At 58.5% G+C, this 24,386-nt stretch overlaps 2 protein-coding genes across 2 annotated transcripts; one reads left to right on the forward strand and one right to left on the reverse strand.

Annotated features, from left to right (window-relative positions):
* The first annotated feature begins 666 nt into the window (after window positions 1-666).
* Window positions 667-21,153, forward strand: KMT2B (lysine methyltransferase 2B). The gene is made up of 38 exons (XM_039249620.1): window positions 667-1,026; window positions 2,151-2,223; window positions 2,469-3,326; window positions 3,426-4,585; window positions 4,825-4,938; window positions 5,030-5,180; window positions 5,446-5,725; window positions 5,887-5,942; window positions 6,189-6,467; window positions 6,783-6,877; window positions 7,157-7,255; window positions 7,392-7,505; window positions 7,647-7,793; window positions 7,896-7,991; window positions 8,452-8,569; window positions 9,296-9,409; window positions 9,588-9,772; window positions 9,848-9,937; window positions 10,027-10,131; window positions 10,265-10,338; window positions 10,899-11,014; window positions 11,109-11,200; window positions 11,283-11,420; window positions 12,277-12,435; window positions 12,666-12,786; window positions 12,864-12,942; window positions 13,044-13,204; window positions 14,325-14,552; window positions 14,635-15,931; window positions 16,014-16,103; window positions 16,181-16,290; window positions 19,081-19,218; window positions 19,299-19,373; window positions 19,474-19,651; window positions 19,935-20,042; window positions 20,158-20,241; window positions 20,361-20,490; window positions 20,583-21,153. Exons 1-38 carry the CDS (start codon window positions 667-669, stop codon window positions 20,856-20,858), a joined length of 8,148 nt encoding a protein of 2,715 aa, XP_039105551.1. The 3' UTR covers window positions 20,859-21,153.
* Window positions 21,154-21,774: 621 nt separating this feature from the next.
* Window positions 21,775-24,382, reverse strand: IGFLR1 (IGF like family receptor 1). The gene is made up of 5 exons (XM_039249634.1): window positions 24,189-24,382; window positions 23,535-23,756; window positions 22,862-23,046; window positions 22,230-22,593; window positions 21,775-22,151 (listed from the first exon to the last, which is right to left on the reverse strand). Exons 2-5 carry the CDS (start codon window positions 23,689-23,691, stop codon window positions 21,826-21,828), a joined length of 1,032 nt encoding a protein of 343 aa, XP_039105565.1. The 5' UTR covers window positions 23,692-23,756; window positions 24,189-24,382; the 3' UTR covers window positions 21,775-21,825.
* Between the last annotated feature and the right edge of the window lie 4 nt (window positions 24,383-24,386).

The raw sequence follows: 24,386 nt of genomic DNA on the forward strand, positions 1-24,386 counted from the left end.
CACCCGCCTCTACTCCTTGAACACAGGGTCCGCAAAGCCGCGGCCTCTCAAGCACCTCCCTTCATCCTGTGCTGAACGACCGCCGGGTCGCACCTCTAACTGATACTAATCCTTTGCCGCTGCCCCTTTCGCAGCCCACGCCTCCTACAGTCGCAAACTTCATTTCCCAGAGTCTTTGGGATTCCCAGGGTCTGAAGCCCATTGCACCCTGGGATTGGTAGTTCATGCGTGCCGCTGGTCTCTACAAAAAGAACGGGAGGAGTCTGGGGCGAGAACCACACCTCCCGGCAGCCCTGGAGGCGGCTTTCTGTGTCGGATAAGGACTCTATAGTCCCAGCTCTCGCGGCCCCAGCTCCCGGCGGAAGGAGCGAGGCGCCTGGACTACATTTCCCGGGGGTCCCTGCGCCTCACCCCTCTCGGGCCGCAACGCGGGGTCTGTGCTCTTCAGGCGCGGTGTAAGGGTGACGGGCCGACTGGCCTCGGACTCCCGCTCCCGTGGTGCCCCGCGCATGGTCGGCCCTGCCCCCGGCTCCAGCTAACCCCGCGGCGGCGCTAGTTGCTGTCGTGAGCCGCAGCCGCTCCGCCCCACCTCACCCTCCCCTCCCCCCGGCCCTGCGCACGGGCCGCCCCTCCCCCCGCCTCCCCGGCCCCTCTCACGGTGCCAAGATGGCGGCGGCGGCGGGCGGCGGCAGTTGCCCCGGGCCTGGCTCCGCGCGGGGCCGCTTCCCGGGCCGGCCGCGGGGCTCCGGCGGGGGCGGGGGCCGCGGCGGACGGGGCAGCGGGGCCGAGAGAGTGCGGGTAGCGCTGCGGCGCGGCGGCGGCGCGGCGGGGCCGGGCGGAGCCGAGCCTGGGGAGGACACGGCCCTGCTCCGTTTGCTGGGGCTCCGCCGGGGCCTGCGCCGGCTCCGCCGACTGTGGGCCGGCCCGCGCGTTCAGCGGGGCCGAGGCCGGGGCCGGGGCCGGGGCTGGGGCCCCAGCCGGGGCAGCGTGCCTGAGGAGAGCAGTGACGAGGAATCCGACGATGAGGTGAGGCAGTCGGAGGCGTCCCCAACGCCGGGCGGGGCGGAGGCCGGGGGGCTTCCGAGGGTCTGGGTCGCCCCGAGGGGTGGTGGGGGGAAGCGAGGTTCTCAGGGTCCCTGCGGAGGGATGGGGCCCTGCAGATAGGACTGGGAAGAGACAGGCTGCACGGAGCTGTCGGTGTAAAAGGCCTCTGAAAGTGCATAGAGAAGCCGGGGCTGCAGCTGGGCACTTGGGCCCGAGGCACATCCTGCTGAAGTGTCCTGGGCTGATGATCTTGGTAGTTGGCAAAGCTATGGCTGTAGAGGTTTGAGCGAGACGACTCTGGGTACTGCATGCCCAGCCAGTGGTGGTTGACAGCAGCAGCGTGGCTTTAGTGGACCCAGGCTAGGGCTCTCTGGGTGAGCTCTTGCCTGTAGGCTGCTCCGCCTTATAATTTCTGACACATCACTGGTTTTTCCCCAGTACCCCAGTACTTTCTCCTGAGGTGGAGAGATGGTAGCATGATGGAAGGCTTCGTCTCAGGGGCACAGATTGAAGAGAAATGGAATAAAGGCTGAGACTGGGAACTCTAGCAGGTCTGAGTTCAGCTCAGGATTTGTCCTCAGCCTCTCAGAAAAGTCAGGAAGGTGTGGGTTGTATTACTCGCGACAGTGTGTAGTAACCTGAGGGCTCCGAGTAGAACCTATTACAGTAAAGCATTTGAAACACACTCCCGACTTGGGTGCCCCTGTTCCCATCTTCATTCAGGAGGAAGCTACGTTCTGAGAGTGTGTAAACAAGTCCCACCGTTTTCTGAGTTAGAGGGTGAGGGAATCTGAGGGTAGCGTGTACTTCCTGGCCTGGGAAGACCCTGTTCTGTTCCCTTTGGGGCCAGTGAACCACTGGTGGCTGTGCTGGTGTGGTCTGGCACAGGGGATGGGGGATCAAAATACCCCGTGCCTCCATCCCTAGGGAGAGACCCTGTTTTCTACTCTTCTCACATTCTCCAGTTCCTTAAGTTTTCCTGTAAATAGGTAGGGTTATGTTAAGAGGGAAACCGGGGATATACCTCCATACCTGAGTCTCAGGTGAAACGAGGGCTTTGGCACTGACTGCTGTTTCTCCCCTCCACCTCTGGTCCCCTAAATCAGGAGTTTCAGGGTTTTCATTCAGATGAAGATGTGGCCCCCAGTTCCCTGCGCTCTGCGCTCCGATCCCAGCGAGGTGAGTGATGGGGAAACTCTACCTCTATAGTTTCACAGGAATGTTATTCTTGCTCTTTGTGTCAGCTCTTCCCTGTTCAACTAGAGTCTCCATCAGTTACAGAGTGTGTTCTGTGTTCAAAGCCCAAGCTAGGCTGGGCTGTGGGGGCAACGGACAAGTAAGACTTAGTCCTTGCCCTCCTGGAGTGCCTTCTTCAGTCTGCAGGGCCAGCTTGACCCATCTCCCCACACCTATTCTCCTTTTAGGTCGAGCCCCCCGAGGTCGGGGCCGCAAGCATAAGACGACCCCCATTCCGCCTCCTCGCCTAGCAGATGTTGCTCCTACCCCCCCAAAGACTCCTGCCCGGAAACGGGGTGAGGAAGGCACAGAACGGATGGTACAGGCACTGACTGAACTTCTCCGGCGGGCCCAGGCACCCCCAGCCCCCCGGGGCCGGGCATGTGAGCCTTCCACTCCGCGTCGGTCTCGGGGACGGCCCCCAGGACGGCCAGCAGGCCCCTGCAGGAAGAAGCAACAAGCAGTAGTGGTGGCAGAAGCAGCTGTGACAATCCCCAAACCTGAGCCCCCACCTCCTGTGGTTCCAGTAAAACACCGAACTGGCAGCTGGAAGTGCAAGGAAGGGCCCGGCCCAGGACCTGGGACCCCTAAGCGTGGAGGACAGTCTGGGCGAGGAGGCCGTGGAGGTAGAGGCCGAGGCCGAGGCGGGCTCCCTCTCGTGATCAAGTTTGTTTCAAAGGCCAAAAAAGTGAAGATGGGACAGTTGTCCTTGGGACTTGAATCAGGTCAGGGTCAAGATCAACATGAGGAAAGCTGGCAGGATGCCCCCCAAGGAAGAGTTGGATCTGGGCAGGGAGAGGGCCCCTGCTGGAGGAAAGAGCAAAAGCTGGAGGAGGAGGGAGAGAAGGAGACAGAAGAGGAGAAAGGCAAGGAGGAGGGGGAAGAGAAGGTAGAAAGAGCTGCACCTGAAGAAGAGATGATGCTAGCGGAGGAAAAGGAAGAGGCAAAGCTGCCGTCCCCACCCTCGACGCCTCCAGCCCCTGCAGCCCCTCCACCCCCTCCACCCCCTCCACCCTCTCCCCTCCCTCCACCCCCTCCATCTCCTCCGTCTCTTCCATCTCCTCCACCCCCTCCACCCCTTCCTCCCCTTCCTCCCCTTCCTCCCCTTCCTCCTCCCTCAACATCTCCTTCATCCCCGCTTTGTTCTCCACCACCGCCAGTGTCTCCTCTGCCCCCACCATCGCCTCCACCGCCTCCTGTCCCAGAGGAGCAGGAAGAATCCCCTCCTCCAGTGGTTCCAGCTACATGCTCCAGGAAGAGGGGCCGGCCTCCCCTGACTCCCAGCCAGCGGGCAGAGCGAGAAGCTGCTCGGGCAGTGCCAGAAGGTACTCCTCCCACTCCAACCCCCAGCACCACCACGGGAGGCCCTCTGGAAGAAAGCCCCACTGTGGCCCCCAAAAGTACCACCTTCCTGAAGAACATCCGGCAGTTTATTATGCCCGTGGTGAGTGCCCGCTCCTCCCGTGTCATCAAGACACCTCGGCGATTTATGGATGAAGACCCCCCCAAGCCCCTAAAGGTAGAAGTCTCACCTACTCTGCGGCCTCCTGTTGCCACCTCCCCACTCGCCCCCCCGGAACCGGCACCAGCTCCCTCTCCACCACGTGCCCCAACTCCCCCCTCTACCCCAGTCCCGCTTCCTGAAAAGAGACGGTCCATTCTAAGGGAACCCACGTTTCGCTGGACCTCACTGACCCGGGAACTGCCCCCGCCGCCTCCTGCTCCTCCACCGGCCCCACCCCCACTTCCTGCCCCTGTCACTCCATCCCGGAGGCCCCTGCTCCTTCGGGCGCCTCAGTTTACCCCAAGTGAAGCCCACCTGAAGATCTACGAATCGGTGCTTACTACTCCTCTTGGGGCCCCTGAAGCACCTGAGCCAGAGCCGCCTCCTGCCGATGACTCTCCAGCTGAGCCTGAGCCACGGGCAGTGGGCCGCACCAACCACCTCAGCCTGCCTCGATTTGCCCCTGTGGTCGCCACTCCTGTTAAGGCCGAGGTGCCCCTTCCTGGGGCGCCACCTCTGAGCAATGGGCAGCAGCCTCAGGCTCAGCTACAGCAGCCCCTACAGGCCTTGCAAACCCAGTTGCTGCCCCAGGCATTACCACCACAGCAGCCACAGTTACAACTGCAGCCACAGCCACCACCACAGCAGCCGCCACCACTGGAAAAGGCCCGTATTGCAGGCTTGGGTTCCTTACCACTGTCTGGTGTGGAGGAGAAAATGTTCAGCCTCCTCAAGAGAGCCAAGGTGCAGCTGTTCAAGATCGATCAGCAGCAGCAGCAGAAGGTGGCGTCTTTGATGCCGGTGAGCATGGTGCTTTGGCCAGGCTCCTGCACCCACCATCCAACCTTGATTCTTTCAGTTCTCCTTAACTACCTGCCTCCTCAGTCATCTCCAGTATCTCAGGGAACGCTCAGAGCCAGTCCTTTGCTGTCTCTCAGCTTCCTGTATTCCTTCCCTGGCCCCGTCCCTCCCCCATGGTGTCCCCTGGCCCTATCTTTCCTCACTTTCCAGCCTGTGACCCTGTTTATTACCCCCACCAGCCGAGCCCTGGAGGGCAGATGGAGGAAGTCGTGGGTACTGTCAAGCAACTCTCAGATAGAGGTTCTGTCAGGTCTGAAGATGAATCGATGGAAACTAAGAGAGAGAGACCGTCGGTATGAAGTGGGAGGAAGGCCCTCTGAAGAAGGCTGGTCGCAGGAGCACAAGGGGCAACTGCCACATGTATTCCTCTTTCTCCCCCTGTAGGGCCCTGAGTCCCCTGTGCAAGGCCCCCGCATCAAACACGTCTGTCGTCATGCTGCTGTGGCCCTAGGTCAGGCCCGGGCTATGGTGCCCGAAGACGTCCCCCGCCTCAGTGCTCTTCCTCTCCGGGATCGGCAGGACCTCGCCACGGAGGGTAGGGGCGGGTGTATTGTGGGAATATTTGACAGCTGTGTCAAGTTTGGGGGCGAGCAAATGCACCAAGGGCATAGGAGTGGGAGCTGAGTTGGACGCTGGGGGCAGGTGGCAGGTGGGTTGGAGTGCTAGGTCTTAGAGCAGACTCGGGGGCACCAGGGACCTGAGCACTGTGGGACAGCGGAGACCAGCGGACCAATCAGATGGGATCTAGGTAAAAAGCCTAGTGGCTTTGGGGCTCCATTGCTTCCTCTCCGTTACGCTAGATACATCGTCAGCATCTGAGACTGAGAGTGTCCCATCGCGGTCTCGGCGGGGAAAGGCGGAGTCAGCGGGCCCTGGGGGAGACTCAGAGCCTGCAGGGTCTGGAGGGACCCTGGCCCAAACGCCCCGGCGCTCTCTGCCCTCCCATCATGGCAAGAAGATGCGGATGGCACGGTGTGGACACTGTCGGGGCTGCCTGCGTGTGCAGGACTGTGGGTCCTGTGTCAACTGCCTGGACAAGCCCAAGTTTGGGGGCCCCAACACCAAGAAGCAGTGCTGTGTGTGAGTAGCCAGGGCGGAGCCTCTGTTCCCACCCATGGTTGTCAGTCTCCCAGGCCTCCGGCCCCGCCAGAGCAGTGGGATTGGCATCCTTGTGGAGAGCTTCCTCTCTTCCCCCAGACCACCAGTCCCCTACCCTGGTGACGTGCTGCTCCCCTCCCCAGATACCGGAAGTGTGACAAGATAGAGGCTCGGAAGATGGAACGATTGGCTAAAAAAGGTAACGGTTTGAGGAATATTCCTTTATACAACCGTGTTTAGATCCGTGGCGTGGAGGAAACCATGTTTTCTTTGTTCTCTTCCCGTTATCTTTGCGGTCTCCTACCTTTGTTGTCATTCCGTCGTGTGCTTTCATCTCTCTCCCGTACTCGTTCTCTTCTGCCTCACTTCTGTTTGGCTTTTCTCCATCCCAGTGTCCCGTGTCCCTGGCTGAGCTCAGATCCTACTAAGTCCCCTGTTCCCACAGGCCGGACGATAGTGAAGACGCTGTTGCCCTGGGATTCCGATGAATCTCCTGAGGCCTCCCCTGGTCCTCCAGGCCCACGCCGGGGGGCGGGAGCTGGGGGGCCCCGGGAGGAGGTGGTGGCCCCCCCAGGGCCCGAGGAGCAGGACTCCCTCCTACTGCAGCGCAAGTCAGCCCGGCGCTGCGTCAAACAGCGACCCTCCTATGATATCTTCGAGGACTCGGATGACTCAGAGCCTGGGGGTCCCCCTGCTCCCCGGCGTCGGACCCCCCGAGAGAATGGTGCGAATTGCTCGTTGCTTCCTCTTTCAGTCAGCCCTGTGTCTTTGTGTAGAAGGGGCGGGGTTCCCAGACCCAGGGCTGTACCAGTGTGTTAGAGAACATAGGTGAGTGCAAGGAAGGAGGTAGTTTGGGGTGGAGAAGGAGAACTGGTGCGTGGGATTTTCAGTAGCTTATTAAGACAGGTCATCCTGGTGTATCTCGGTTAGTTAAAGATGGCCCTGGGGATCCAAGTGACGTTAGGGGGTTGTGGAGAAAGGGGAATGGGATGGGGCAGGGAAAAGGGGGAAACTCACTACATTTCTGTGTCCTGCCTAGAGCTACCAGTGCCAGAACCTGAGGAGCAGAGCCGGCCCCGCAAACCCACCCTGCAGCCTGTGTTGCAGCTTAAGGCCCGAAGGCGCCTGGACAAGGTCAGCAAGGCTCCACACCAGAGCCCTGAGCCCCGTGGAAGGCACGGCTCCTGCCCTTCGGGAGCTTCCTAGCAAATCAGGGTTAGCGAGCTTACCTGAGTGCGGGTCGTCCACAGCAGAGTACAGGTCCTGAGGGGTAAGGCAGGCCTGTCCTTCTAGAAGGCAAAGTAGGATCTGGGCAAAAGACTGGGCCGGGCAGGCTGGGGGAAAGGGCAGTGTGGGGGGAAGCCTGCAGAGGGCGTGGCTGGGCGGCCTTCTGACCACCACCGCCTTTCCTAGGATGCTCTGGCTCCTGGCCCCTTTACTTCTTTTCCCAATGGTTGGACTGGAAAGCAGAAGTCCCCTGATGGAGTACACCGGGTCCGTGTGGATTTTAAGGTATGGCATTGAGGGAGAGGGTCTCAAGGACTATGTTTGGAAGAAACTTGATTTTATCTGAGAAACCAGGGCTTTAAAGGTGGATTTCCCTTGTGTTCCTGACTGCTCTCTGACCCCGTGTCCTCTCTGCCCTCAGGAGGATTGTGACCTGGAGAACGTGTGGCTGATGGGCGGCCTCAGCGTGCTCACGTCCGTGCCAGGGGGGCCGCCGATGGTGTGCTTACTGTGTGCCAGTAAAGGCCTGCATGAGGTTGGATCCCCGCCTTTTTCCACAGCCCCTCAGGTCTCCATTGGCCCTCACTGCCTGATTTCTTGGGCCCTCTCAGCAGGGTCTCATCCCCTGGCCTCTTGGCCTCACACTGTGCCCACTGTTCACTCTCCCCACCCCCAGCTGGTGTTCTGCCAAGTGTGCTGTGACCCTTTCCATCCATTCTGTCTGGAGGAGGCCGAACGGCCCCTGCCCCAACATCATGACACCTGGTGCTGCCGCCGCTGCAAGTTTTGCCACGTCTGTGGACGCAAAGGCCGGGGATCCAAGGTTTGGACCCAGGAGCCCTGTGAGTGGGTGGAGGCACGGAGGAGAGGGATGTCCTTGTGCCAGTAGGTTCTGCCATTGTTGTCTTTCTCAAACTTCCAACAGCACCTCCTAGAGTGTGAGCGCTGCCGCCATGCTTATCACCCAGCCTGCCTGGGGCCCAGCTACCCAACCCGGGCCACACGCAAACGGCGTCACTGGGTGAGAGATGAGGCCCACACCCCTCACTTTGGAGTTCTCATTAAGGCTGCTACCACCCCCAGACTTGCTCCAGGCCAGGGCTTCCATGAGGAGGGAAATGTCGGAGGTCCCCGTGAGAGTTTATCTGATAAATGACATTTTCTCTTCCGTATTTCGTATAAATAAGACTTATGTGCAGATTTTATACAGAATGATTGCAGGGACTCATGGATTCCATGGTCCTGGGCTCAGAATCCCCGTTCCTGCCTGATCTCCACTCTTCCCTGTCTCCCTCTGCCAGTCTCCCCTGCTTCATTCCTCTCTCTCCTTTCTCTTTGCTTCTCTTGCTCACCTTTTCTCCTCTTACCTGTCCCCTCATCTGTCTCCTGCCTACCATCCTTTCTTCTTTTCCCACCTCCTCCCACCTCACCTCCCAACACTGCTCCAGGCTGCTTCCCCTAACGTCACCCTGCCCCCCCAGATCTGCTCAGCCTGCGTACGCTGTAAGAGCTGTGGGGCGACTCCAGGCAAGAACTGGGACGTCGAGTGGTCTGGAGATTACAGCCTCTGCCCCAGGTGCACCCAGCTCTATGAGAAAGGTGGGAACCTGTCAGGGGACCTGGGCCCTGGGGAACACCGGGCAGTGGGCCAGGCTCCTAGACAGGCAAGACCGAAGTGTTTTTCTAGTGGCTTTGCATCCTCTTCTAGCCATGGAACCTTTCATTCAGGGTACTCTCCACAGAAGCCTATCCAGTACCTGAGATAGAGGGACACAGTTTCTCTGAGGGCAATGGCAGTGGGGGGCCTAGACCCCATTGTTGTAGTGGTCCCTGACCTGCCTCCTGGGTCTTCAAGACTCTACTGAGCGCTTTGAAAACCTGGGCTTTCCCCTTTTGCTCAGGCAACATATTTAGCAAGGTTCTTTGTGAGGCCACAGGGTTAAAAGAGGCCTTATCCTCAGCCAGCGTTTTTTTTTTTCCTGAGAGAGAGAGAGACCGCGTGGGCAGGGGAGAGTCAGAGGGAGAGGGGAACACAGAATCTGAAACAGGCTCCAGGCTCTGAGCTGGCTGTCAGTACAGAGCCCGACGGAGGGCTCGAGCCCGCGAACTGTGAAATCATGACCTGAACCGAAGTCGGACGCTCAACCGACAGCCACCCAGGCGCCCCATCAGCCAGCGTTTTGAGAATAGTAGGGACCCAAGATGGGGCATAGTAGAGGCAGCCCTTACGGCAGCTAAGAAGAGGTGGTGGCCCCAGAGAGGACCTCTAAGGGACAGGTAGTGGTCCAGCCCCTATGACTTGCCCTTTTCTTTTCTCTTTTGCAGGAAATTTCTGCCCAATCTGCACACGCTGCTATGAAGACAACGACTATGAGAGCAAGATGATGCAGTGCGCACAGTGTGACCACTGGGTGCATGCCAAGTGCGAGGGACTCTCGGGTGAGCAGGCAGAGTGCCTGGGCTGCTGCCTCAGCCCTGGGAGGTCCCTGTCCTACCCATAGCACAGGCACTCATGGGACAAGTGGGCTAAATGTCCTTGGCAATCTCTAGGGGCTGCCGAGAGCCAGCCCTCACATCTCCCAAACCATTCTCTCCTGTCCTACCTTGGCTGTTTTAGATGAAGACTACGAGATCCTTTCTGGGCTGCCAGACTCTGTGCTGTATACCTGCGGACCATGTGCAGGAGCCACACACCCCCGCTGGCGAGAGGCCCTGAGTGGGGCCCTGCAGGGGGGCCTACGCCAGGTGCTCCAGGGCCTACTGAGCTCCAAAGTGGCGGGCCCACTGCTGCTGTGCACTCAGGTCTGGGGGGCTCGGGAGGTAGGACGGGGTGGGGCCAGGCCCAGCACCAGCCCTGCTGACTTCCTGTCTCTGCAGTGTGGGCAGGCTGGAAAGCAGCTGCACCCAGGGCCCTGTGATCTGCAAGCCGTGAGTCGGCGCTTTGAGGAAGGCCACTACAAGTCCGTGGTGAGTGGGACACAGAGGAACAGGTGGGTGTCAGGAGGAGGGGGGTTCGGGCCGGGGTGGGGGCTCTGATCTGACAAGCTCCCTTACAGCACAGCTTTATGGAGGACATGGTGGCCATCCTGATGAGGCACTCGGAAGAAGGAGAGACCCCAGAGCGCCGGGCTGGAGGCCAGATGAAGGGGCTCCTACTGAAGGTGAGAACTTTGGGGAAAGCCTGTAGGGTGGCTTGAGTGGAAGTGGGGAAGAGAGAGTGGGTCCTTCAGACCCTGCCCCCAGCAACTTGCCTGGGGAAGCCAGTTCTTCTCATTTTGTTAACCCACTCCCCAGCTGCTAGAGTCTGCGTTCGGCTGGTTCGACGCCCATGACCCCAAGTACTGGCGACGGAGTACCCGGCTGCCAAAGTGAGCAAGGCTGGGTAGCAGGAGGGGATCTAGGGGATGAGGGCAAAAGCAAGGGCACCTGGGAGTCCAGGGTCAGTGTGGGCTGAGGATGGACGAGGAAGAGTTAGCATCTAGAGGGTGGTAGAACCAGGAGGAGCGTCCTCAGATTCTAGGCCAGCAAAGACTCGGATTGTGCAGTTAGCCCACTTTGTTTCTACTTTGTACAAGGTAGTGTTGGGGACAGCAATGAGTAAGCCATGTTTGGTGGGGGTGGGGGTTGAGCAGGCACATCAATGCCTGATGAGCCACATTGTCAGGGTGGTGATGGGAAAGCCCAGGGGGCTATGAGAGCCCAGAGAAGGGGCCTAGGGCCTAAGACTTTCCAGAAGAGATGACATCTGAGCTGAGATGTGGAAAAAGAGCGTTACAGGCATGCAGAACAGCGTTTCACGTGTCACATTTGGGAGACTGGGAGAAATGCCATGTGGAGAGAGGACCAAGTCTGTCATGGCGTGTTTAGGCTAAGATTTGGGTGGCCACCCATGTTAGACATGTCAGGTGCTGACCCTGCCTGTCCACAGCGGAGTTCTTCCCAATGCCGTGTTGCCCCCGTCCTTGGACCATGTCTACGCTCAGTGGAGGCAGCAGGAGCCAGAGACCCCAGAATCAGGGCAGCCTCCAGGGGACCCCTCAGCAGGTACTGGGAAATGGGGCTGAAGCCGGGACCCCTGATTTGGTGGGACAAGCTCTAGGTCCTGATCCTGGGACCTCCCTTCCCACACTCCTTCCAGCTTTTCAGGGCAAGGATCCAGCTGCTTTCTCACACCTGGAGGACCCCCGTCAGTGTGCACTCTGCCTCAAATATGGTGATGCGGACTCTAAGGTGAGGGCTACCTTGTGAAGCCCCAGGTTGTGGGGCTTAGTCCCTGGGGCCTCCCCTCACACCGTTTCTCCTCTGCCCCCAGGAGGCAGGACGGCTCCTATACATTGGGCAGAATGAATGGACACATGTCAACTGTGCCATTTGGTCAGCTGAAGTGTTTGAGGAAAATGATGGCTCCCTCAAAAACGTGCATGCTGCTGTAGCTCGAGGGAGGCAGATGGTGAGAGCCCGGGCCTAGAGAGGTGGGCAGCCCTGGGGTCTCAGGTAGGGCCCCCATGCAGGGGAGACAGCTCTTGTTTCAGTCCCTACCCCAATGTGTCCTTTCAGTGCTGGTCCTGGGTATCGTTTTTTGGTTGTCCCAAGACTCTGGTGCTGCAGCAATAGTGGCTCCCCGCTATTTGGGACCCCTCCCCATTTGGGCTTAAAGTCTGGGAGATTAAAAGTTGGAAGATCTTCTGTTGATTCAACCTGTGCTGGATGCTTTCTTTACAGTATGGCATTTGGCTCTTACTGTGTCCCTATGAGATGAGGTATTGACTGACTTAGAACCTCTCCTCACCAGTGTGGGACCTGAGTCAGGTGCTGTAGAATGCCTCGGGGTCAGGAAATGAGACATAGGGGATATCTACTTGGGGGCGGGAAGTAAAGATTAAATGAAATGATACAGGTTTCGCGTTAAAATGGTGTGAGAGGGACATCTGCCTGGCTAAGTCAGAAGAGCATGCAACTCTTAATCTCGGGGTCATGAGTCTGAGCCCCATGTTGGATATAGAGATGACTTAAATAAGTTTTTAAGAAATGGTGTGAGAAAGATGGTAAATGCTGCTAAGTAAGCGTTAGCTGTTGTTATTTTTCTCTCTACTGCAACACTCTGCTTCAGAAAATTTGAAATAGTTTTGATATGTACCTGGCATTGGATACATCTAGGGAAGAGGTTATGTTTGGTGAGTGCCTTTGCTACGCGAGGTGCTGGGCTAGACAGGGGCCCAAACAGAGTCTCACAGGCAGTGATGCTGAGCGTCAGACCCTGGTCTCGGTCACTGGCTTCTCCCCTCAGCAGCCCCTTCCACCCGCAGCGCTGTGAGCTCTGCCTGAAGCCTGGAGCCACGGTGGGCTGCTGCCTTTCCTCCTGCCTCAGCAACTTCCACTTCATGTGTGCCCGGGCCAGCTATTGCATCTTCCAGGACGACAAGAAAGTTTTCTGCCAGAAACACACAGACCTGCTGGATGGCAAAGTGAGTCAGGACCATGGGAGAGACAGCTCCACCCTGCTCTGTCTTCCCTTTCCACTCATAGACCCCTTTAGCTCCTCAGCGCCGTCCCCAGCTACCTCTTGGTGTCCTCCTTATTTTCTTTAATACGTGAGCCAGGCCCCCAACTGTCCAGTCCCTGTGTCCAGAGCCTTCCCTCACAGCTTCCTTGCCCCCCATCAACCCAACAATCCCGTTTGCTACCCACCTCCCAGGAGATTGTGACCCCTGATGGGTTTGACGTTCTCCGCCGAGTCTATGTGGACTTTGAGGGCATCAACTTTAAGCGAAAGTTCTTGACGGGGCTCGAACCTGATGCCATCAATGTGCTCATTGGTAAGCCTCTTGCTCTGTATCCTGGCCTTCCTGACCCTGCCTGGCCCCACTGTTCTGATCACTTCTTTGCACTATAGGTTCCATCCGAATTGACTCCTTGGGTACCCTGTCTGATCTCTCAGACTGCGAGGGACGGCTCTTCCCCATTGGCTACCAGTGAGCAGCCCAGGGGGCCTGGGTGGGGTTGAAGGACTTCAGGACTGGATCCCATTTCCCAGATTGTCCTGACTCTCTTGACCCACACACCAACCTGACAGGTGCTCCCGTCTGTACTGGAGCACAGTGGATGCTCGGCGGCGCTGCTGGTATCGGTGTCGTATTCTGGAGTATCGGCCGTGGGGTCCGAGGGAAGAGCCAGTTCACCTGGAGGCAGCAGAGGAGAACCAGACCATTGTGCACAGCCCTGCCCCTTCCTCAGGTATGGGTGTTGGAACTCCCTCATTTCCTTCCCTGAATGCTGCCCTCTGCAAATGATTTTCCACCAACCCAATTTCCCTCTCCCCTAAAGAAACCCTAGGTTTTTTGCTCTTCTTCTATTTGTCTGTTGTCTACCTGTATATTAGGAAGTAGTAACTGATAGCTTAGTGGCTGTGCGTTACGTGCTAGGGATTGTGCTCAGCATTTTGCAGGTGAGAGGAAGATCACCGTGCTACTCGCTTATGGTTCAGAGGGTGATGAGGGTGGCAGCTTCTGGACAAACATTAGGCATGTTTACAGCCACCTGACTTGGGGTTATGTGCTCCCATGGTGCTCCCCACAGCCCTACAAGGAAGCTGCAAGCTCTGCTGCACTGCAGCTTAAAAAGGGGAGTTGCTCTCCACTTAACACAGTGCTGGAATCAGGATTCAAACCAAATTGATCCCCTCATAGCCATAACAGTGCCGAGGGGTGTAGCCAAGCTCTGGATGGCACACCTCAAAGATTGGGCTTAGAGATCGGTAAAAGGAGAGGTGGGCTGAAAGGGAGAAAGAAGAGATTCGGATTGTGTTTGCAGGAAAGAGGTTTGTGCCAGGTTGGGGAATGACATGAAATAGAGAGGGGAGGAGGGTGCAGCCATCCTGGCTGGAAGCAGGGGAGTGTGTTGGGAGGAGGTGGAAGAGATTTGTTCTCACAGATTGGGTGGAGCCAGGTAATGGGGAGCCCCAAGCGCCATCATGAGGCAGATGCGTTTGATGTGGCAGGGATGCACAGCACAGGTGAGAAAGTGGTAGGACTGGCCCTGCTGGAGAGCGGGCAGTGCCCCTCGTGGCATGAGGGGCCTGAGTCAGAGAACAGTAGGCAGCCAGGAATGGGGGAGATGGCAGACATGAGTGAGGAGGAGTTACAGAGGGACCCTGACCCAGGTGTGTGTGGAAGTTTTAAAGAAGCCACAGAGGGGTATGGAACCTGGGTGATGACTGGGAACCAGTGCACGTTGTGACCGACCATTGGGCGGGGGCAGAGAAGCCTCGGCTGGCTCAAACGAAGGGAGGGTGTGTAAAGAGAGGCTTTGACAAAGAGCCTTTGCTGTTCCTAATGCCGTTCTCCTGCCTTTTTAGAAACCCCAGATCATGTGGACCCCCCACCAGATACAGATGCCCTTATCCCTGGAGCTCCTGAGCACCACTCACCTGTTCAGAACCTGGACCCCCCACATCGGCCAGATCTAAGCAGTGCCCCTCCTTCAGCCCCCCGCTCCTTCTCAGGGGCTCGAATCAAAGTGCCCAACTACTCACCATCCCGGAGGCCCTTGGGGGGTGTCTCCTTTGGACCCCTGCCCTCCCCTGGTGAGTACCTGGAAGTGTTGGGGAGAGGGGTGGGTGGATGAGGCAGGAGCTTGTGGCTGACACTGACCCTTCCCTCCCACAGGAAGTCCATCTTCTCTGACCCACCACATCCCCACGGTGGGAGACCTGGACTTTCCAGCTCCCCCCAGACGCTCTCGTCGTCCCAGCCCCCTGGCCCCAAGGCTGCCACCATCACGGCGGGCCTCTCCCCCTCTCAGAACCTCCCCACAGCTCAGGGTGCCCCCTCCTACCTCAGTCGTTAGAGCCCTCACACCTACCTCAGGGGAGCTGGCTCCCCCTGGCCCAGCCCCATCTCCTCCACCCCCCCCCGAAGACCTGGGCCCAGACTTTGAGGACATGGAGGTGGTGTCAGGACTGAGTGCTGCTGACCTGGACTTTGCGGCCAGCCTGCTGGGGACTGAGCCCTTCCAGGAAGAGATTGTGGCTGCAGGGGCAGTGGGGAGCAGCCATGGGGGTCCAGGGGACAGCTCAGAGGAGGAGGCTAGCCCTTCCCCCCGCTATGTCCACTTCCCTGTGACTGTGGTGTCTGGCCCTGCCCTGGCCCCTGGTGCCCTCCCTGGACCCCCCCGCATCGAACAGCTGGATGGAGTGGATGACGGCACAGACAGCGAGGCAGAGGCAGTCCAGCAGCCTCGGGGCCAGGGGACGCCTCCTTCAGGGCCAGGAGTAGGCCGGGCTGGGGTCATCGGGGCTGCAGGGGACAGAAGCCGACCTCCTGAGGACTTGCCATCAGAAATTGTGGATTTTGTGTTGAAGAACCTAGGAGGGCCTGGGGAGGGAGGTGCTGGGCCCAGAGAGGAGCCACTCCCCCCAGCACCTCCCCTGGCCAATGGCAGCCAGCCTTCCCAGGGCCTACCCCCTAGCCCAGCTGACCCCACTCGGACGTTTGCCTGGCTCCCTGGGGCTCCAGGGGTCCGGGTGTTGAGCCTGGGCCCTGCCCCTGAGCCCCCCAAACCCGCCACATCCAAAATCATCCTTGTCAACAAGCTCGGGCAAGTGTTTGTGAAGATGGCTGGGGAGGGTGAACCTGTCTCACCCCCAGTGAAGCAGCCACCTCTACCCCCTCCCATCCCTTCTACAGCCCCTGCTTCCTGGACTCTGCCCCCAGGACCGCTGCTGGGTGTGTTGCCAGTGGTAGGGGTGGTCCGCCCCGCCCCACCCCCACCCCCCCCTCCACTGACCTTGGTGTTGAGCAGTGGACCCCCCAGCCCACCCCATCAGGCCATCCGCGTCAAGAGGGTGTCCACCTTCTCTGGCCGTTCCCCACCAGCGCCTCCCCCAAACAAGACTCCCCGGCTGGAGGAAGATGGAGAGTCCTTGGAGGATGCTCCCCAAGGTCCAGGGCTTAGTGGCAGCGGGTGAGTGAGTGTGCCGAGTCTGGAGGAGGGTGAGAGGTGGGCAGGGGAAGGCAGCTCAGCCTTCTCGGGCTTCCTCCCCCAGGTTTAGCCGAGTAAGGATGAAAACGCCCACAGTGCGTGGCGTTCTTGACTTGGATGAGCCTGGAGAGCCCACAGGGGAGGAAAGCCCAAGGTGAGTAGCCAGTCTCCTTTCCCTGGAGTCTCTGGGAACTCTGTCCCTTCCTTTTTCTGACAGGTCTCTCCTTACAGGCCCTTCCAGGACCGGTCCCCTCTGCTGCCACTCCCAGAAGGTGGTCCTCCTCGGGCCCCTGATGGTCCCCCTGACCTGCTGCTTGAGTCCCAGTGGCACCACTACTCAGGTAGGAACCAGCCTGTTGGTCTGTCTGCCTTCCTTGTGCTTGCCTCAGCTGGGTGATGGTCAGTACAGAATCAGTCCGCTTCAGAAAACATGCATTGCACGCCCACCTGGCTATAAGCCCAAGACTAGGTGTGTGAAGAGTTCTAGAAAGACTCTTGGGGAGACTGTGTCCCCGTGGCAGAAACAGAGAGGAAGTTCAGTTCCAGTAAGAGGCCCTTTGAAGTGCCTGTGTAGCATGCCCAGGAGCCCGGGGGTCAGCTTCAGAACCTAATCTGCCAAGGTCAGAGACTTAGGTTCCTGGTAAAGCTGAGCATTTGGGGGGCTGTCAGAGTTAGAGATGGGATTCAGAGCCATGCAGCTAGACGAGAGCACCTGGGTGTCAGCCAGTGAGGATAGAGCTCACCTAGGACCCGGAGGGGCAGGAGCAGTAGGGAGGAGATCACGGGAGAGTGGTGTCCCAGAGGCCCCGTAAGGGAATAGTCGGTAGTCCTAACTGCCCCGGAGGACGCCAGGCATGTGGGGTCTAGGATCGGTGTACTGGCTGAGAAGGATGTTGTATGAGGGTCCGGAATTGAAGACCGGTTGATGAGGAAGCCAAAACAAGAGCTAGGCATCTTGCCGGCAAGGTTGCCTGAGGGTCTGAGGGGAGGCAGTGGGCAGCAGCATAGAGGGGTTTGTGTGAGAACGGAGACAGTGCAGCCACGGAGGAGGGGGAAGGGCGCTCGTGGATGGAGGCAGAGGTGGGATGAGGCGTGGTGGTTGGGTTGGAGACTGCTGCCATGGAGGAAAGGTGAGGGCAGTGCGCTTGCAGAGACACCAGGACACAGGATGGGGGCACGCAGCGTGGCCTGGGCTGCCAGCCTCGGGGGCTAGGAGGGCAGTGCTCTGTCGGTTACAGAGGACCGCGGCACAGGGGCAGGCTGCAGCCAAGCAAGCTGGCAGGCGAGCAGCTGAGGCTCGGAATTTCTCCTGGCCCAAGTCCTGTCCGCACGTGTGGATTGTCTCGTTCCATAGCGCCGAGTTACTGAGTGTGGAAGTGGAGCGAGACAGAGACTGCTTAACTGAAAGACTGCATATGGGGATCAGAGGTGGCGTGAGGTCATGGTAGTGACCATGACGGACAGGTCCCCACCCTTAGGGACCACACCATATTTTGGTAGAGGAAACAGACACGTACATTAGCAAGTGTACCGCAGCTGAGAACGAGCACCGTGAGAAAGAAGGCAATGAGAGCGCCTGGCTGAGGCCCCTGTAGTCAGCCTGTCGGGTTCAGGGAACAGAATGGAGGTGAGGATGGGGCAAGGGCAAGGAGGAGGTGGAAGAAATTGTCAGAGGTGGACACAGGGGCGCTGAGGCCTGGAGATGGTGTGGGTCACACGGCAAATCAGGTTTAGAGGCATGCCTAGGGCTGGGAGGGCACGCAGTCAGGTTGGCCCAGGGAAGTAATGTGGGGACAAAGTGTGGCCACGTGGGTCCTGCCTCTCTCCTAAAGTACGCTCCACTCAAATTTAGGTTGCTCCCACGCCCACCCCCCCCCCAGACACGACAGTCCTCGGTCCACAGCCTGCTTGAGCAAGCGGAGCGGCATTTGCACTGATTTCCCTCTTTGAAGCACTTCCTTCCCTGGCTTCCAGAACCCCACCCCTCTCCTCACCAATCTAGCTATGCCTTGTCATTGCCCCAGCCTGTCACTTTGGCGTGTCCCAGGGCCCTGGCCTTGACTTCTCTATCTTATCTTGACTTCTCTATCTTATCTTGACTTCTCAGATGTTCTCAGCTACTTCAGGCCCTGAATCCCATCTCTAATTCTGATGGCCCCCAGATCAGTAGCCAGGCTCCTAGATCCTGCCACCAGCTTGCCATCTTCCCCAGCAGGTTGCAAAGGCAGGTTTTCTAAGGGGAATTTCAGACTCAGCATGTCCCAGACTGAGCTCTCGACCTTCAGCCCACACTTGTTCCTCCCTCTCCCTTATCATCTCGGTCATTGGCAGTTTTATCCTTCTGGTTGTTCAGGCCCCATACGTGAGCTTTCCGTGACCCTCCAATGTCTCACATCCGTATCTCCTATAGCAACAGGTTCTATCTTCTCTGTCTTCAAAATCTTTAGCCCCTGAGAAATCCCTTAAATAGCTCATAAGATACGGGTACTTAATTCTCTAGGTAGGGGCCTATATAATAATAAATTTGTAATATGTACACAGGTGTGCTGCATGTATAAAAATACATGTGTAAAATGCACTTCTCTGGTATTTTAAATTTTTTGTGAGAGAAAGAATGAGGGATAGATGGGTATTTTTGTAAACTCGGTTGGAGTGAGCCAGAAGTGTGTCTTGCAGAGCCAGGGCACTCCAGGCCCCTGTGGAAACGCTCATCTGGCCAACAACTCCTGTTGAGAAGGAACCGCAGGCCCTTTAGGAAAAAAACATGTTCAGGGGCTCCTGGGTGGATTAGTCCCTTAAGTGTCCGACTTTGGCTTGGGTCATGATCTCCTGGTTTGTGAGTTCCAGTCCTGCATCAGGGTCTCTGCTGTCAGCATAGACCTATTTCAGATCCTCTGTCCCTCCCCTGCTCATGCTCTCTTTCTCTTTCTCAAAAATAAGTAAATAAACGATGTTAGAAAAAAAATAAAGTCCGTCCTCTAGGGTTCACTGGGCAATTAGAGCAGGAAGAGAGCCATCGACCAAGTGCCTGTGCTTGTGCAGGGGACGGAAGGGAGGGTTGTGGTGAACTGGGGACTCTGGAGTCTAGGAGAGGTGACCCTCACCTACCGTGACCTGCTGCTTGGGACCAGGTGAGGCTTCGAGCTCCGAGGAAGAGCCTCCATCCCCAGAAGACAAAGAGAACCAGGCCCCCAAACGGGCTGGCCCACATCTGCGCTTTGAGATCAGCAGTGAGGATGGGTTCAGCGTGGAGGCAGAGAGCTTGGAGGGTGAGTCGGGAGTAGTGGTGGCGGAGGGAAGGTGTCGGGTGGAGCACCGTCCTGACGGCTCTGGCCCTCTCCCTCCTCAGGGGCGTGGAGAACTCTGATTGAGAAGGTGCAAGAGGCCCGAGGGCACGCCCGCCTCCGACATCTCTCCTTCAGCGGTAAGAGAGTCCACAGGGATGCTGGGAGCTGGGAGGACTCCCAGAGGACAAGATGGGCCTCCGACATGACTTGTGTGTCCTCACCTTTGATTCTCCCCAGGAATGAGTGGGGCAAGGCTCCTGGGCATCCACCACGATGCTGTCATCTTCCTGGCAGAGCAGCTGCCCGGAGCCCAGCGCTGCCAGCACTATAAGTTCCGCTACCACCAGCAGGGAGAGGGCCAGGAGGAACCACCCCTAAATCCCCACGGGGCAGCCCGTGCCGAGGTCTATCTCCGGTGAGAGGTGTGGGGAGCCCTGTGGGAGTTCTCCAGAGTGGGAGTGAAGTCTGTAGAGATTGGAAACTGAGGCCTGGGAGAAGATGCCAGGCCAGTCCAGGAATTATTCCCAAAGTTCACCTCAGAAAAATGAACCCCATCCCTTCCCTTCCCCTTTTGCTGTGGCTTCAGTGGTAGCAGTATTTCTTTTGCCAGCAGCAGGCCCAAGCCAAAGGATAGGTAGGTGGCATCTCTTTGAAGGAATGGCTGTGATCCTTCCTTCTTCCCTCCCTCTCTGCTGCAGGAAGTGCACCTTTGACATGTTCAACTTCCTGGCCTCCCAGCACCGGGTGCTCCCTGAGGGAGCCACCTGTGAAGAGGAAGAGGATGAGGTGCAGCTCAGGTCAACCAGGTATGGAGGGCAGGCCAGGGTGCTGGGGGTGTTATGGAAGGGTCCTAAAGAGGGTGACCAGGGGCAAGAGAGGTCATTCCTGGGTACCAGCCTGTGACACTGCTGACCCCACCAGACGTGCCACCAGCCTGGAGCTGCCCATGGCCATGCGCTTTCGCCACCTCAAGAAGACATCCAAAGAGGCTGTGGGTGTCTACAGGTTAGTGGGGTTGGGGGGAGGATGCCCCTTGGGTGGATGGACAGGTGCCCTGGTGTGGGGCTGCCTTGGTTCTGTCCCCCCGCCCCCTGATTTCCCCCTTGCCCCATCCTACCCTGCAGATCTGCCATCCATGGGCGGGGCCTATTCTGTAAGCGAAACATCGATGCCGGCGAGATGGTCATTGAGTATTCTGGTATTGTCATTCGCTCTGTGCTGACTGACAAGCGGGAGAAGTTCTACGATGGGAAGGTGGGCTCCACCAGGCCATGGGAAGGAGGTGGGTAAAGCGGGGCTGGTCCGTGGGAGCAGAGCACCTGACTGCCCCCATGCTACCCCTGCAGGGTATTGGGTGCTACATGTTCCGCATGGATGACTTTGATGTGGTGGATGCCACAATGCATGGCAACGCTGCCCGCTTCATCAACCACTCGTGTGAGCCCAACTGCTTCTCTCGGGTCATCCACGTGGAGGGCCAGAAGCACATCGTCATCTTCGCCCTGCGCCGCATCCTGCGTGGTGAGGAGCTCACCTATGACTACAAATTCCCCATCGAGGATGCCAGCAACAAGCTGCCCTGCAACTGTGGCGCCAAGCGCTGCCGCCGGTTCCTTAACTGAAGCTGTGGCTGCCCACCACACCCCCTGCTGCCATCTTGCCCCTCGTTTGGGGGCCCCCTTGCCCCTCCCAGAGCATCTCACCCCCACCCTCACGTTCAGGGTGGATGTGGGCATGCAGGTGGCAAAGGCCCTGCCTCCATCCCACCCAGCAATCGCCCCCTTCCTGCCCTGGGGGCCCAGGATGTAGATAACTGTACAAAGGTTTCTAAATCCCTTCTTTTCTATGCACTTTTTTATTTAAGAGGGTGGGATCCCAGGTGGGAACCCCCCATAATAAAGTCTGTCAATGTTTGGAGAGGTGGTCTTCCCGTTTGTGTGGTGCTGGGGGCAGCTAGGGGCTCCCGGGGCTTTTTTGTTTGTTTTTTAAATGTTTATTTTTGAGAGACAGAGCGTGAGCAGGGGAGGGACAGAGAAAGAGAGAGACAGAATCTGAAGCAGGCTCCGTTCTCTGGACTGTTAGCACAGAGCCCAACGCAGGGCTCAAACCCACAAACCGTGAGATCATGACCCAAGCCAAAGTCAGATGCTCAACCAACTGAGCCACCCACGTGCCCCGGGGCTCCCGTTTGACCATGCCCCACACCAATCCTGAGCCCAGGAAGCCTGTCAGCCTCATTAGGAGGGTGAGGCCATCATTCACGATTACTAGTAAATTATGAGGGCCTGTCAAGGTTTCGGAGCAACAAATGTTCCACATAGTCCAAGTTAGCACCCAGCTGGGCGCCTGCGAATGAGCTCTCCACAGGGTAGCAGGGCCATTTCTCAGAGGACCGTGGGTGCCCAGAGGCACCTGAGGCCAGCTCTCCTGCATCCGGTCATATCGTGCACGGTGGAATGAGGGGATTCCTGTTGGGTCTTGGCCCAGTTAAAGACCGTATTTCAAAAGGGCATCTTATTGAGGCCCAGAGGCAGCAGGCACTTACTTCATGGGAAACTTTATTGAGGACTAGGCTGGGCAAGCCCCAGATCAGCCAAGTTTGGACAGCACCTGCAGCGCATCTGCCCGCCCCAGCTGGGCCAGGTGCGTGCCAAACTGCCCCAGAGAAGCAGAGGGCTCCCTCGCCACCACCATCTCGATCAGGGCCCGCAGTGGCGAGCGACTGGGTCGCAGTGAGTAGGCGAAGGTGGACCAGGCAGCAGGTGCTCCGTACCTCGCCGCCAGGTGTCTAGTGGTGCCGCACGTCATGCCCCCACCTGGCCCGGGTTCAGGATCCAGCAGCACTATCAGCTCCTCCAGCACCTCCAGCTCGTCCAGGAGGCGAGACAGGGGCTGCGATGCCAGACTCGGCAGCTCTGGGAGACAGATGACGGGGTGAGGGAGAGGAAGGGCAGCCTTCTACCTTTTCCCTCCCTGGCACGTCCCCAACTAACCTCTGCCCAGGAGTGGTACCAGGGAGACTTCCGATGCCTCCGGGGACCCTGGAGAGGACGAGGGCAAGGAGAAGACGGTATGGATATTGGTGTCGCCACAAACCAAGCCGGGGTAGGGATGGAGGACAACTTTCGCCCGGCGGTGGCACTGCTGCGCGAGCAGGCCCACTGCTGAGGTCACCAGCAGAACCAGCACCAGAACCAGCAGCACTGGCAGGGCAAGGTTCGGCAAGGCCTGCTGAGTGACGTTGCGCTCAGGTGTCCTCGAGAGACTGGAAATCGCTGATGGGCTGGGCTCCTGGGAGTTGAAGACTCCTGGTTTCCCCGACTTCAGGGGACAGGGCTCCTTGGGAGGGACCGGCTTCTGCAAACAGGTGGGCGTAAAGCTGGAGGCGTGCCCCACTTCTGCCCCCTCAGCCTGAACCTCCCACCCTTATATCCCTCAGTGGGACCAAATCCCCCCTGGTCCTGTACCACCCCCTAACCCAGGTAGGTCTCCTGATACTATGTCCCCACCCCTATTCAGTGGGACGACATCCCCTCCCATCTAATTCCAAACCACGCCCTCCAGCCTCTGTCCCGCCTCCGGCAAGCTGCACCCCTAACCAGGCCCTGGGGAGCCTGACCCGCACCTCTCTGCAGCGATGCTGGGTTCCGCTCCGGCTCCCTGCGGGAGCGGGGGCTGTGGCTCCGCCGCCACAAGGGCTACATAGCTCCGCATTGTCGGGGTTGCACTGGCCAAAGGGGCACGCTTTGAAGGGGTACGTCACGTGATCGCCAAAGTCGTTGAATCCGCAGTTTTCCGAAAACTCGTAGTCTGCTGGGAAACAAGGTCTTAGGTGTGGCCGCCCCGGCCCTCCTCTTCTGCACGGGCGACGCCCTTTCCCCCTTTGTCCTATCCCAGCAGGCCCCACACCTTGTACTCTACTCACCCAACCTATCAGTCAGTGGACGTGCCCACCCCCCCCCCCCCCGCAGGCTCAAGACCCTCTCGACGCAGGCCCCGCCCGCTCCCGATTTACCGCGCAGCCCATCCTCAGAACACCGCTGAGATCCGGCCTCTCTCACTGGCAGGGCCTCTTGAGCGTGGCACTAATGTAACCCATACCACCCCTTCCTTCACAAGCTCAGCGCCCCCACCGTCTTATCTGCATAATGCCCGCCGCTCCCACCCCGAAGGAAGCCTCGCAGACAATCATCCACAGACCTCGTCCCTTCCCCAGCTCCCAATCACCTCCTGGCTCCGCCCCAACATAGCCCGACCTAGCCCGACGGATGTACGCAGACCGGGCCCCGGCTCCTCACCCGGGCACGCGGGCGGCCCAAAGCGCTGCAGGCAGCTGCTGCAGCACCGGTTATCAGGGTTCCAGTACTCGAGGCGCCCGCAGTGCTGGGAGGCCTCCTGAGGCACCGCCCGAGCCAGGAGTAGCATGGCAGTCAGAAGGCGGCGTAGGGGCCCCATCCGGGCGGGTCTGCAGCCTGGGGGGCCGTGACCACAGGACTTCCGGCCACAGCGCCTCTGTCACACTTTCCAGGAAACCGGGCCAGAAGAAGGAAGAAGCAGTGATGTGGGGGCTTGGGATACCCCGACCCTTTTGGAAGACGGGGAACCAACCCTCCAGCCCCTTAACCAGCTCCTGACCCCTAATTATTAGAAAGAAGGGCCACCAAGGCCTCAAGATGGCTAGAATGAGGACTCTGGAACAATGAGTGGATTCATATCCCACCTCTGCCATCTTCCTTACCTCTTTTCTCACCCCTAAAACAGGAGAACAGTACCTGTCTCAAAGGTTTATTTCAAAGATTTAAAACCATTGCCAGAAGTAAATTGCTTAGAACAGCACCAGGCATACAGTAAGCTCAAGTATTAGGTATCACCAACTCCCATCTCGGGGCAGCCGGCATGAGGACCCAGCCCTCACCCTCTGGAGACTCCCACTCAATTCCCAGTGGCCTTACCTTAGCTCCTAACCCCAATCTCCTCCGGGCTGGGAATCCTCCAACCTGCCACAACCAGGCACCTCTCCCTTGAGAAGGCTTCGAGAAATGTCCTGAAGTTACCGGCACAAAAACATCCCAACCCCTACCAGTCCCACTGAGGGGTTTCTAGAGCCTTGGGCCCTGAGCCTGCTTTCCCACCTGTTGCTGGAAGTTGTT

This window comes from Hyaena hyaena, unplaced genomic scaffold, assembly GCF_003009895.1.
Source record: "Hyaena hyaena isolate Hyena2069 unplaced genomic scaffold, ASM300989v1 scaffold_345, whole genome shotgun sequence".
NCBI classification, from domain to species: domain Eukaryota; kingdom Metazoa; phylum Chordata; class Mammalia; order Carnivora; family Hyaenidae; genus Hyaena; species Hyaena hyaena.